Genomic DNA, 13,887 nt, shown 5'->3' on the forward strand with positions numbered 1-13,887 from the left:
TTCCACCAATAGTGTTGTTTCAAATCCTTATACATTTTGGTGGACCCCGGATGAACCGAATATTTGGAACTATGAGTTTCCATCATCAATTCTTGTTGAAGACCATCAACATCGGGAACACACAATCTTCCTTGCAATCACAGAACACTATTTGCAGTCCCAACAGTAAACGAAGTGTACTCACCTTTTTCCACTCCATCTCTCAGCTTTGCCAGAAGCTCATCATCATATTGCTGGATTTAATCTTTTCCACAATATCAGACCGTGATGGCGTGATTCCCACCAACTCTCCAGCTTTAGTTTCCTCGAGTCTGACCCCAAGATTATCAAGCCTTCGAATTTCCTTCCCCATGGGCATGTCATGCGCACGCAAATAAGCCAACGTTCCCATAGATTTTCTACTCAAATCATCAGCAACCACATTAGCCTTACCAGGATGATACAAAATGTTCAAGTCATAATCCTTTAACAACTCCAACCACCTCCTCTGTCTGAGGTTCAACTCTCATTGCTTAAAGATGTATTGCATGCTTTTATGGTCGGTAAAAACATCGCAATGCTCACCATACAAATAATGACGCCAAATCTTCAAGGCAAATACCACGGCAGCCAACTCTAAGTCATGAGTCGGATAATTCTTCTCATTCTTCTTCAATTGTCGCGAAGCATAAGCAATCATCTTACCGTTCTACATCAATACATAACCCAAACCAATTCTGGAAGCATCACAATACACCGTATCCACCAGACCCAGAAGGTAAAGTCAAAATAGGAGCCGAAGTCAACCTTGTCTTAAGCTCTTGGAAACTCTTTTCATAATCTTCAGACCACTGAAACTTAGCAGTCTTCTGTGTCAATTTAGTCAATGGTGAGGCTATGAACAAAAAACCTTCCACAAACTTTCTGTAATAGTTTGCCAAATCATGAAGTAGAGCTTTCTTTGTACTAAACGACCCCGAAAAGATAACAGTACATCTTCACCCAAATAAGAACAACATAGCCCTCACAGGGATTTCTAACAACTAGAACGCTCAAGTCTCAACACGAATAAGGGGGGTTTCTACCTTCATCTCACTTTCCCAAGAGTTAGATACTCAAAAGGCTCAACACATATATGCTTTGACTAGGAAGCACACAATATATCAATCTAAACAATATACTCCGACAAGGAGACTAATTCAACAACACATGATTCAAGCTTAACTTACCTCATGCCAAAACTGAAAATAACAAATTAAAGCCTAAATCAACTACATCATCCTCTTAAATCATTATTCCACAAGCGGTTGTTTTCGAGTTTCAAGCCTAAACTAAAGTTCTTCCACTAAACATCAAAATAGTACAGATTTTTTAACGCAATAAGAATATAACCTCAATGTACGATAGTCCTTAATTCATTACAAGAGACCCTTAATTGTTCCCTTCACCCTAACCTCCAGTACTTGAAACATATCACACCTTAGTTATTCCTTTCAGCCTAACTAGATTTCGGCAAAGTTCTCCCTATAACAAGGACTACTTTTGTTTCTATACCTGTCTCAATTTATCAACAACCAAACCCTACAACAACCATATATACCAAACACCTACAATACAATTTCAGCGACTCTGTACCATCCATCAAATTACGCATCAGAATAATGTGCACTCCATAACACCATTGTTAACTTAGTTAACATCTGCAACACGAGTTAAAGTCATCTCCATAAAGCACGAGTAATGAACACGTCAGAATGATCCTAAAGGAAGTTCAAGCTCTATAGCACAATCTAGAATAAAGAAGATTGAGAAACACCAATAAATTTCCTGGGAGTTTCTTAGTCATGCAGGTGATCAGGCTGCACAAGAAAAACTCCACTAGACACAGCTCCACAGACACCGACAATAATTCTAGGACATATTTAAACCTAGGCTCTGATACCAAGCTTGTCACGCCCCAAAACTCACCCTAGGCGTGACCGGCATCTGACGTCATGAACAACATCGGAAGAACCTAAACGACACTATAATAACACTTGAACCCGCTAGGTTCAATATTGGCCTTCAACAGTTTATAAAATAAATGTAACAAATCATGAATATATGAATTAAATCAGCGGAAGTCTTTATAATTTAAATAATTCAACCAAAACATGGTAGTGTGCCCGAAAGAGTTAAACAACAACTCTTATTCTACCCACATTCGAATGTATACTAAGGAGCTTCTAAGAATAAGTAATAAATGTCTAACTCATCGGGACGCAACCCAAAAACTAATATAAATAAGTGGAATTAAATAAATAGGGTGTCCCACGAATGAATGTGTGGGCTCACCAAATCAGCAGCAACCGCAAGTCCTTCCTAAACGCCCGGAGTATCAAGAATCATAACCGTTACCTAACATACCATAAAAAACAACAATGGTATGCCTGAGTACTTCATACTCAATGAGTGCCTCGGGGACAACAAGTAATATGAAAATAAGGTACACTAATACATAAAGAAGTCAGTTCTGAAAACCGAATGAAATCAATGTAAAAACAGTTATTCAACTGGTGTATCTCAATAAGCATTATCAAAACCGATTAGGAAGTCTCTTGTCAATTACGACTTTCAAATATGTATTTACTATTGATCAAGATTGTTAACAACAGTGCCATGAAAGAATAAGAATATCACATATGCCAATACAGGCCCAAGAATCAAGCACATCGAAGGGGTAATCGTAGAGGTTCCCTTGTCACAGCGAACCACACCGGAATATGGAATTCTCGGTGGCTATCCTTCCTCCCGAATAGCTAGGCATTAACTGCACTTCGGGTAGCGAACCCGGTAGTGGCCACTCTTCCTCCCGAATGGCTAGGCAATTACCACGCTAGGATCCATAGTGGCTACCCCTCCTTCCTAGTAACTAGGCCAAACACACCAATAAATTTCATAGCATAGAAGCCGATTAACAATTTGTCTCAAAGTAGTCACACCATCAATTAGCATTAAAGTTCATTATTCCATATCGTAAAGATAAACCATTTCAAAGAACGTCTTGAAAACGTTTACACTTCTTTAACCAAGATTTCAATGCCATAGTTCAATATGAAAACATCATTACCAAACCTTAGCCATCATTATTGATCATCTCTTATAGAGGAAAAACATTTATAACTTATATATGTACGTAAAACATGATACAAACTAGGTTTAATGTGGGCTTGTCCCCTCACGCACATTAACCATAATTAAAGCAAGAAATAGAGTTTCAATTCATGAAAATTTCACCTTTTTATTCAATGAAGAGCCTTAAAAGGGGCATACAAATCACAACCAAAGAGTTCATAAAATCCGACCGAAAGAGTATGTTCAAAAGAGACATACCTTAATTACCGCTCAAGCGTACTTCCCACAATCCAAAAATTATTCTACAATATTTTTAGATAGGAGAGGTTAAAACTCTAACCTATTTCCACCCACAAACCCTTCTTACCAACGAAAGCTAGGGTTTTCATGACTAGAACGTGTTCTTGAACACTTCATGAATCAATCATGGATTCTAATCTCATAGGACAACCTACACTAGTCTAAAACCTTTTAATAATATCACAAAAGTCAAGGATCATACCTTATTGAAGGAATATTAAGTTCTCCCAGACGTCCCTTTCTTTTTCTCTTTCTTGGGTTTCAAGAATCTAGGGTTTGTGGAAGATGAACTAGTGTTAATTTGATGTTAGATTGATGTTGAAATGATGGGAATTGTTCAAGAACATACCTTATATGTTTTGGGGATACTTTAGGGTTGTTTCCTCTCAGGAAGTCGGCCAAAACGAAGTGAGAATGAATATAACGAAGTTAGGCCTTTATAAAATTCGGGAAAAATCGTTCAGGCGTAAAATGGCCTGGTGTGTCACCTGGGGCATTGCCCATGGTGGCGCACATAGTGTATACATTTTGATGGCATCAAAATTTTGAGTTTCCTAGAAATTTGGCCTAGGGCGCCGCCCCTAATTTTCGCACTGCACAGATGATGCTCAGTAAAATGGGCATAAGTCCTAGTATAGAGCTCTGTTGGAGCTGCGAAACCTACCGTTGGAAAGGTATTTTAAATATCTACAACTTTAATTAGGAAGTTTTCCCAAATTCCCAATCTATGTGCACGAAACTGGCTTAGAAGTCAGACCTACTGAAATTTAGATGAGATTGAGAACTTTTACGAACTTCACTATTTGGTATTGATTTTAAATCAACTATTTCTAGTGAAACTCATATTTATAGGACTTCATATGCCTAAAATGTCACATTACTTCTCATTTAATACATTCACACCTAATTTAAATTTACGGAGTGTTACACTCGGGTTATAAGAGAATCAGGTCACGTGTAGTTCAACAGTAAGAAGGGAGATAAAACATATTGAGGTGAATAGGTGAGCAAGGTCCTGTCGAGGCTCCGGTTCGTGGTTCTGTTATTACATCAAATGAAAGACAAAAGTGAAAAAGAAAATACAAGTACAAAATCCTAGCTATGGAGCTTCTCTTGAATCTTGACTCGAATCTTCATGTCTTCCCAAGTGTGAGATAAACATTTCAATCTCGAATTGGACTTGAAAGTAAACTCCAAGCTTTAGGTGGGCTCCTGAACTTGAAATTGAAAGATGTCCCTATTATCCAAGCAGGTTCCTGAACTTGAAATTGAAAGATGGTTGAATGTTGACCCTATTCTTCAGGCGGGCTCCTGCTAATTCTAACTGAAAGTACATCTTATTCTTCAAGCGGGCTCCTGAACATGAAATTGAAAGATGCCCTTATTGTTCAGGCGGGTTCCTGACTTGCTTCCCATTCTCCAAGTGGGTCCTACACATCATCAGAGACAAACAACACGAACAAAATTTTCTGCCCCAGTTTTCACTAGGAAATTTTTTGTGAGTGTTAGGAAAATCATAAACGATATGTAAGATAATTAAAAGATGTAATGTGTTTCCTAGAGATAAAGCTGAAAAATTATGACTAGGAAGTGCGTCTCCTAGGAGTGATAGTTCAAATTAGGAAGTACATCTCCTAAAAGAAAAATCTAAAAAACTCATACTAAGAAGTGTGTCTCTTAGGCATTAAATTTTTAAATACTCTGACTAGGAAGTGCGTCTTCTAAGAGTAATGGTTCAATTTAGGAAGTACGTCTCCTAGAAGAAAAAACTGAAAGATTCAGACTAAGAAGTGCTTCTCTTAGGGGTTAAAATTGAAAGACTCTGACTAGGAAGTGCGTCTCCTAGGAGTAATGATTCGAATTAGGAAGTGTGTCTCCTAAAAGCAAAACATGAAAGACCTAGACTAAGAAGTTCTGCTCTTAGAGGTTAAAATTGAAAGACTCTGACTAGGAAGTGCGTCTTCTAGGAGTAAAGGTCCGAATTAGGAAGTGCGTCTCCTAAAAGCAAAACCTGAAAGACCCAAACTATGAAGTGCGTCTCTTAGGGGTTAAAATTGAAAGACTCTGACTAGGAAGTGCGTCTCCTAGGAGTAATGGTTTGAATTAGGAAGTGCGTCTCCTAAAAGCAAAACCTGAAAGACCCAGAATAAGAAGTGCATCTCTTAGGGGTTAAAATTGAAAGATTCTGACTGGGAAGTGCATCTCATAGGAGTAAAGATCCGAATTAGGAAGTGCGTCTCCTAAAAGAAAAACCTGAAAGACCCATACTAAGAAGTACGTCTCTTAGGGGTTTAAATTGAAAGACTCTGACTAGGAAGTGCGTCTCCTAGGAGTAAAGGTCCGAATTAGGGAGTGCGTCTCCTAAAAACAAAACCTGAAAGACCCAGACTAAGAAGTGCGTCTCTTGAGGGTTAAATTTGAAAGACTCTGACTAGGAAGTGCGTCTTCTAGGAGTAAAGGTACGAATTAGGAAGTGCGTCTCCTAAAAGCAAAACCTGAAAGACCCAGACTAAGAAGTGCGTCTCTTAGTAGTTTAAATTGAAAGAGTCTGACTAGGAAGTGCATCTCCTAAGAGTAAAGGTTCGAATTAGGAAGTGCGTCTCCTAAAAGTAAAACCTGAAAGACCTAGACTAAGAAGTGCGTCTCTTAGGGGTTTAAATTGAAAGACCCTGACTAGGAAGTGCGTCTCCTGGGAGTGAAGGTCCGAATTAGGAAGTGCGTCTCCTAAAAGCAAAACCTGAAAGACCCAGACTAAGAAGTGCGTCTCTTAGGGGTTTAAATTGAAAGACTCTGACTAGAAAGTGCGTCTCCTAGCAGTAAAGGTCCGAATTAGGAAGTGTGTCTCCTAAAAGCAAAACCTAAAAGACCAGACTAAGAAGTGTGTCTCTTAGGGGTTTAAATTGAAAGACTCTGACTAGGAAGTACGTCTCCTAGGAGTAAAGGTTTAAATTAGGAAGTGCGTCTCCTAACAGCAAAATGTGAAAGACCAAGACAAGGAAGTGTGTCTCCTCGGGGTTAAAAAAGCGAATTACTTTGACTGGGAAGTGTGTCTCCTAGGGGTGACAATATAAATAATTGGAAAGTTGATTAATTTTTGTTGCTTGCAAACCTATGTTGTGACATTGCCTTTTGCGTTGACAATTTGAGGAAATGCACCTTTTGAATATTTGGGCTTTGAAGCCTTTGATTTGAAAATAACATCCATCCCTATTTCAAGCAACGAAAATTTGTGAGTTTAAAAGCATGGTGGTTGGTTTGTGGCCTTGGCTTTGAGGATCTTTGCCTCTGTCTTTTCCCCGTTCGACACTGATTCCAACTTTTCTCGATAACCTTTATCATTAGAGACATCTTAAAACCTCAAACTTCACATTTTATGTAATGTACTCGCATTTCAACAATCACCAAACCTTTGTATTTAACCATGAATTCAAAAAAAAAAAAAATTCAATGGTCAACAAACTTGTTGTGCATATCACTTCTTCTTGAATCTTGCCACTTTGATGAACTGGATAAACTTTGCTTCATGCAATTGGAGAAGTTGGTAGAAGATTTTGAAGTCCTTTCTTGCTTGTTTTTACAAGGACCGACTCAAAGGAACAAAGCAAGAGAAAGAAAAAGAAAAGAAAAGAAAACGATGTAGAAATGAAAAGAAACGGTATTCAATAAGAGACAACCCTCTTGGGGAAGGACTAAAAAAAATGACACTTATCTGAATGTGGTAGCTGGCTCCAATGGTCATGACATGCATTTTGGATTGAGCAGGCCGATCTGTTAAACCAATCTATCCTTCAACTCCTGTTGTGCTCTTATAACTTGTTTTGAAATCAGGCTTTATATCCCAACTTCTTCATCAAATTCATAAATCTCATTCGGCTAGTGGTGCTCTGAAAAGTTTTCACCACTAAGCCTCTCTCATTTGCTTGTCTCTCATCTTACCGTCGCCTTATAGTGCTCGTGAGGGTTTTCACCAATAAGACTCTCTCATTTTTATTTCTCTTAACTCACTATCGCCTTAGGATGCCCGTGAAGGTTTTCACCTATAAGACTCACTCCTTTTCATCTTCTCCTTTCTTGTTCTTATGCTGATGAAGACATGTAATGCCCATGATTCAAATGTCTTATACCCATTGCATGCTCAGCCTTGACATATCAAATATTGAGCTAAAGGTCTTTCTTTTGGTTGTAACATAGCTTTTGGACAGGGTTGGAAAGAAGGGATGGCATGGAGGCTCGAAGATAACACTAAAATAATAGGGTTGAGATCAACAACTTTTGGAATCAATTCAAAAAATAAAAACAACTTCTGCCTCAGTTTCTTTGAAATGGGGAATTTTGGATTTTTATTTGGTATGCCTACGTATCCTGCCGAAACAAGAATCAGGTCGAATGTAGTTCAGGAAGCTCATTTCTTGAGTGTTTCTCTTCGTTTTTTTTTCTTTCAACTCTTTTCTCTTCATTTTGATTTTCTCCTTACCTTTTCACTTTTTCTCTTCCATTTTTTTATTTTTTATTTTTATTTTTTACTGTACTTTGATTCCAAAAGAGGGGTATGAAAGAAAATAAAACTAAGGTTCGAAAGGGGTAGCAAAGGGTGACACAATGTTTAGATAGCAGAATGAATGCCTTCTTCATACCGATGCTTTAAAATGTCAAGTACAAAGCATGCAATCCGAGAATGAGAAGTGAATATCGTACAGTATCTCTTCACAACATATGCATCGTTGGACGCGTCCCTCACTTTTCTTCCATGCTTGTCGATTGAACTTTACTCTTGACTCTCTTGACGGCAGGATGCTTTTCATCTGATTAATCCACTTCTATACTATTTGGTATATACTTCTCAAATATTTCATTTCTCTACTTGTTTTCTCAAATGTTCTTCGTATTCTCAATTTTCGGTGCATTTATCCCCTGACTAGACCAGGTTTTAAGATCTAACCAAAATTCTGCATGCATGTCATGTCACTATAACCAACTGAAAAGAATTGTACTGAAGAAAAACTAAAAAAAATGAATTAAAATGTGACAAAACAAAACTTTTTTTTAATTAAACAAAAAGGATAGAAGGGTTTGAACATTAAAAGTAAAATCCAGATTATAACCCTCAATCATCCGGATAACAGAAAGAAAGTCGAAATAAACTACCAAATACTCCTTCCAAGAGGGGAGAGGAGTGACTTTCCAATTGCAAAGCTGTCATCTTAGCCACTAAGTTTCACATAAGAACCTTTACGAATGTCACATATATTATCCTTAGCACATAGGTTCTGGGTCCCTTTGACCAACTCGCACATTCCCACGTAGTATGCATTATCATGTATTGGTAAAGAATCCTGTGTGCCGCATGGAGTGTCGCTGTCCTGCACCACAATAAGTTTTTCTTAAATCATTCTTTCTATTTCTCTTTTCAAAGTGCGACAATCTTCAGTACTGTATCCCTGGATATCATAATGATATGCACATCGTACGGTGGGATCAAAACTTTTTGAATGCGGGTCAGGAGTATACCCAAAAAGAGGAGTGATCATACCCATATGTCTTAATTTCTGGAATAAGCTCGAATAAGATTTTCCAATTGGTGTGAAACTGTCTCTTGGCTTCTGTCTCCTTCCGTACTCCGACCTTGAACGAGGATTATATGGTGCTTGGAAATTCTGTGAAGGCAGATAAGGGTTATGTGGCATTGGTGCTTGCCATTGTGTGTAATTTGGTGATCGACGTTGAGGTTGAGGGTAGTGACGGCGTTGGCCAGATACAATCATTGCAACATCATCATTTCCATCGCTCTTTATCCTGAAATTCCTTGACCCACCTTGAATCGCATGTGTGGTGGACTTTAGGGTAGTGAAACTCACAATACGCCCTGTTCTGATCCCATCTTCTACCATCTCCCCCATTTTCATGGCCTCAACAAACGATTTTCCCAAGGCAGGGAGCATATGTTGATAGTATTCTTCATTTTGAGCTTGGAGAAAAGTCTCCACAATTTTGCTTTCTTTCAGTGGCGGTCTCACCTTGGCAGCTTGCTCTCCCCACCTAATGGCAAATTCCCTGAAATTTTCTATAGATTTCTTCTTCAAATTGATCAGAGACTTCTTGTAAGGGACTAAGTCTATATTGTATTGGAATTGCTGCACAAACTCTTGAGCCATGTCGTCCCAAATATGCCACTTAGTAACGTCTTGGTCAATGAACCATTCTGAGGTTAACCCCGTCAAACTCTCACCGAAATAAGCCATAAGCAATTCTTGCTTAACCCCTACTCCTCTTAGTTGATTACAATACTTCTTCAAATGTGCTACGGGGTCACCATGACCATCATACTTCTCAAACTTCGGAGTCTTGAATCCGAGGGGTAGATGAATGTCGGGAAACATGCACAAATCTCTGAACGAGACACTTTTATAACCTCCCAATCCTTGTAAGTTCTTCATAGCTTGTTCCAGGCTTTTCATTTTTCCAGCCATGTCCTCATGTTCAACATTTTTCGCAGGTCTCTCAATGTCAATAAGAGAATTAAACTGTGAAATGGAGTGATGAGGATATGGGCCCATCAATGTGAAATCTAATGGGTAGTACTGATCTTGACGGGTAACAAATTGTGGCACATGATTTTATCTTTGCACCATAGTGGGTTGGGGAATCATGTCAATGGGCACAGTAGTTGTCACAACCATAGGATTAGGCTGTGAGAACGTATAAACGGGCGGCGCTATTGTTATACCCCGAATATCAGTCCTGATTTGCACCCTTGAAGGACAACTTGTGGAGGTTTCAGTGATGTTAGGCAAATTGGTATAGTCACCAAGACCATGAGCGAACCCAGAAGGGTACACTAGATCTTCTGACATGGAGAGTGAGGCCTGAGTATATGCATGTTCCATAGGCGTGATGTCAGAAAAAATAGGGACTACCTGGGGCGATTGCCTACCATTTGACCATTATTGTAACATCTCTACCATACGTTGCCTCAACAACCTATTTTCCTCAACAACGGTTGATTCCTGTTGACCATGTCCTTGTCTTTCCTCAGTATTGACTATTGGGAGTTCATTTTCGCTCGACATTGGCACACTTCCTTTTGATCTAGTGAAGTGGATGTGTGTTGCCAGTGTACCACAAACCAACCACCTTTTAAAATCGAACATCATGAAGAGAAAAAAAAAGTGGGTTAGGGAACAATGTGCAATGCACATATCCACAACTATCAGTTCTAGAATGATTCTAAGGGTAACAATGTCATTTTGGCATCATCCCCATTTTCGCTCTATTTGTCTTTCCTTTCTTGCATTTTTTTTCTTTCCACACCTCTCGGTTCTCACTCATTCTCCTTCTACACTTTTCCTTATGATTATCTCTCTTTTTCTGTCCACTCTTTTACCTTTCTTTAACTACTCTTTTTTTTTTTTTTTTTAATTCGATCGAACCCGACTTGGGTTGCATACGTATCATGTCGAGACATGAATCAGATCTTGCTTAGTTCGGGAAGTTTTGGCATAAAGAAATCAACAACTTGTTTTTGAATTCTTCCTTTCTCTTTTTTTTTTTTTTGAAGTAAAGAAACAATAAAATCTAAAAAAAATCTTTTTTGATTTTGAATTATCAAAAGAATGAATCTTAAAAGATGCGTAAAAGGAAAACATATTTTTTTTTAAATCTTTTTCTCTCTCTTTTTAATAGGGCATTAAAAGAACTTTTTTTTTTTTTTGGGTTTATTTAAATAAGGATAAAACTATCTCTTTTTTTTGGATTTTTGAATACAACATAATTTTTTTTTTTTTTTGAATTTTTGAATAAAGATCACCGAACCCGATATGGGTTGCCTACGTATCGTTGCCCCGTGGGACGGAAATCAGGTATGCGTAGTTCATCCAGATTGGACTGTTGAGTTTTCTTTAAAAATAAATAAATAAATAAAATCGTCTCGAATCAAACTCTTCTTTTCTTATTTTTAGCAAGAGCCAGACAAATTAGAGGTTTAAGGAAGATGGGTGCGTAAAAAGTCAGATGAATGCATCTCTCCTGTCCGTTTCACTAGTTAGCATAACCAAGTGTTCCAAATAATATTACAAATAGCACATAAGATGCACAAGTCGGTCAAAAAAAGGATACCTGTCCTAGACAGATCCGGCCCCTGTGGCGAGTCTCACTAAGTCAAATGCAAATGATGTAGATAAGCGGAACCTAATAGGGATACCATTTCTATGTTTCAATTCTGCTAGGTTTAAGACCTAATGGAAAAGGTGTCTAGACTGCTCACCCGAGAGGACAACTCGAGCCGGGGAGGGGCAATACTGTCAGTAGCAATGCTATTCCGACTTCATTGCTTGTCCAGCGCCGCCTAACATGTGTGACTAAAATCCTTCACCGGGCGCCAAAACGCTCCGGCTTTATCTTGACAGAAGTAGGATGCATAACTGCATTCCTGTGATGTGTGTGAAGTGTTTCAGAGACTCAGAGGGGTGCACGAGAGAAGACAGTTTATATAACAGTTCAACAATATCAAAGCGGTAAATGAGAGGCAATTAGCACATTAGGCCAACAAACACAATATATTAAAAAAAATAATAAAAGCCAAGTACAAATGAATTATACAAAGCTCGAATTCTAGTTATTCCCCTGCAGAGTCACCAGAGATGTCACACCCCTTTTTTGGGCCTCGCGTGCTATAAACGCGCAAAGTTTTATTAAAAGGTTTTTCCAATTGAAGTGACGGTTTTGAATAGGGATTATTTATTTACAGAGTCGCCACTTGAAATTGAGTTTTGGTGTTTCAAGTCACCTTATGAATCCCTAATCAAAAGAAAATGACTCTTTATTATTGGTCTGCAAAAACAAAAGACCAGGTAAGGAATTCTGTTGACCGGAGAGAAGGTGTTAGGCATTCCCCGAGTCCCGTGGTTCTAGCACGGTCGCTTTTATCGACTTATACTTAGATTAATCTATTTTTGGATAAATTATGTTCCTGAGCCTTGATTTGCTCATACTTTTATTGTTGAACTTTTATTAGTCTTAACCCGGATGCGTAACCGCATTCCGGATCTTTTAAGTGTCTCGAAATAAGATGCGTAACCGCATTCTCAATTGAAACAAGATTAATTATTAAAAAGAGATTGGCCAAGGTGCGTGACCGCATCCTTGAGTTGTTTAAAGCGTCTCGAAATAAGATCTGTAACCACATTCTTAATCGAAACAAACATCTTGAAACGCGCCTAGAGCTCATCTAGCATTAACAGCAATTATTTGTCTCTAAAATCCGACACTTAAAATTATTTGGTCATTATTATTATTATTATTATTATTATTATTATTATTATTATTATTATTATTATTATTATTATTATTGTTGTTGTTGTTGTTGTTGTTGTTGTTGTTTTCACTGTTTTGACAACGGGTTTTGAATAAATTCGCAGCCCATCTCGCTCTCTCATGATTGTTTTTTCTGCTCTTTTTTTAAACTTGACAACGGAGTTTGAAATAATTCGCACCCCGTCTCGCTCATCTCACAATTAGTATTCAATTAATCGGCCTTAAATTTGGCTTAGGCCGAACACAAATTACAACAAAGTATTCTGATGCACCAAAAAAAGTCATGAAATTAGTTAAATGCCAAATGATACAATCATTCCCTCTGTCTATTTAATTTCAACACACCACCCAAATTAGCAGAACTTTATTTTTCTCAATTTCTTCTCTTAGACATATTTGATAGCTTCACATATTATGAACATAATAATAAATAAATGAACCGAGCATTATAGACACTCACAGAACTCATTTTTAAGCAAACTAATCCAATTAAGAGAAACTAATTAGAACATGCCAAAATTAGCACGTACTGCTGACTAAACGCACTAATGCAAAACACATAAATATTGATAGAGAACTAATTGAAAAATAAAAAGGTTAGTTAACTGATGATCTTAAACCTTAGTATTTCAACAACAATTTAACAAGTAACTAATGATAAAATCAAACAAAGGAAAAGAGCAGACTATGAAGCAAATCAACTTTTGACGAAATGGGAAAGATTGAACCTTTATTGCTGAAATCTAAAAACTCCGTTGTCGGAACAAAACTTCAAAAATCCTCGACAATATTCGGCATCGACCAGAGCCTCAAGACTTTGAGCGGGACTTCAAACAGCGACCTCGACGAAAACGGTGGTTTGGTGGTGCTTTTATGAGCTGGTTTTAATGGTGTTTTTGGGTGGAGTTGATTAAAGCTATTGTTTTACCGATGACTAACAGTGGTGGTACTAAGGTGGAAACAATTCGGTTTTGGAGGCTGTTTTGGGGTGTTGGTTTACTGACGGGGATAGACGAACTGATGGTGAAGCTCACGTGGTGTTTGGTGGTGGTTTAAGGTACTTTAATGGCTGTTTTTGAGGTGAAGGAGATGAGCAAAAACTTAAAAGAAAACTTGGAAGAAAAGGAGCTGCTATGGCATCAACTGCTATCTTGCTGCTATGGGTAGTAGAATGACCAACCCTCC

At 38.1% G+C, this 13,887-nt stretch overlaps 1 protein-coding gene across 1 annotated transcript; it reads right to left on the bottom strand.

The window, feature by feature from the left end:
* Nucleotides 1–8,774: 8,774 nt before the first annotated feature.
* Nucleotides 8,775–9,947, bottom strand: LOC132063979 (uncharacterized). The gene has a single exon (XM_059456794.1). It carries the CDS (start codon nt 9,945–9,947, stop codon nt 8,775–8,777), a length of 1,173 nt encoding a protein of 390 aa, XP_059312777.1.
* Between the last annotated feature and the right edge of the window lie 3,940 nt (nt 9,948–13,887).

The sequence above is a fragment of the Lycium ferocissimum genome, chromosome 1 (assembly GCF_029784015.1).
Source record: "Lycium ferocissimum isolate CSIRO_LF1 chromosome 1, AGI_CSIRO_Lferr_CH_V1, whole genome shotgun sequence".
Classification (NCBI taxonomy): domain Eukaryota; kingdom Viridiplantae; phylum Streptophyta; class Magnoliopsida; order Solanales; family Solanaceae; genus Lycium; species Lycium ferocissimum.

Bases quoted from the DNA above. Each gene is read 5' to 3' on its own strand.
- LOC132063979 (XM_059456794.1), bottom strand. From the start codon at position 9,947: ATGGGCCCATATCCTCATCACTCCATTTCACAGTTTAATTCTCTTATT.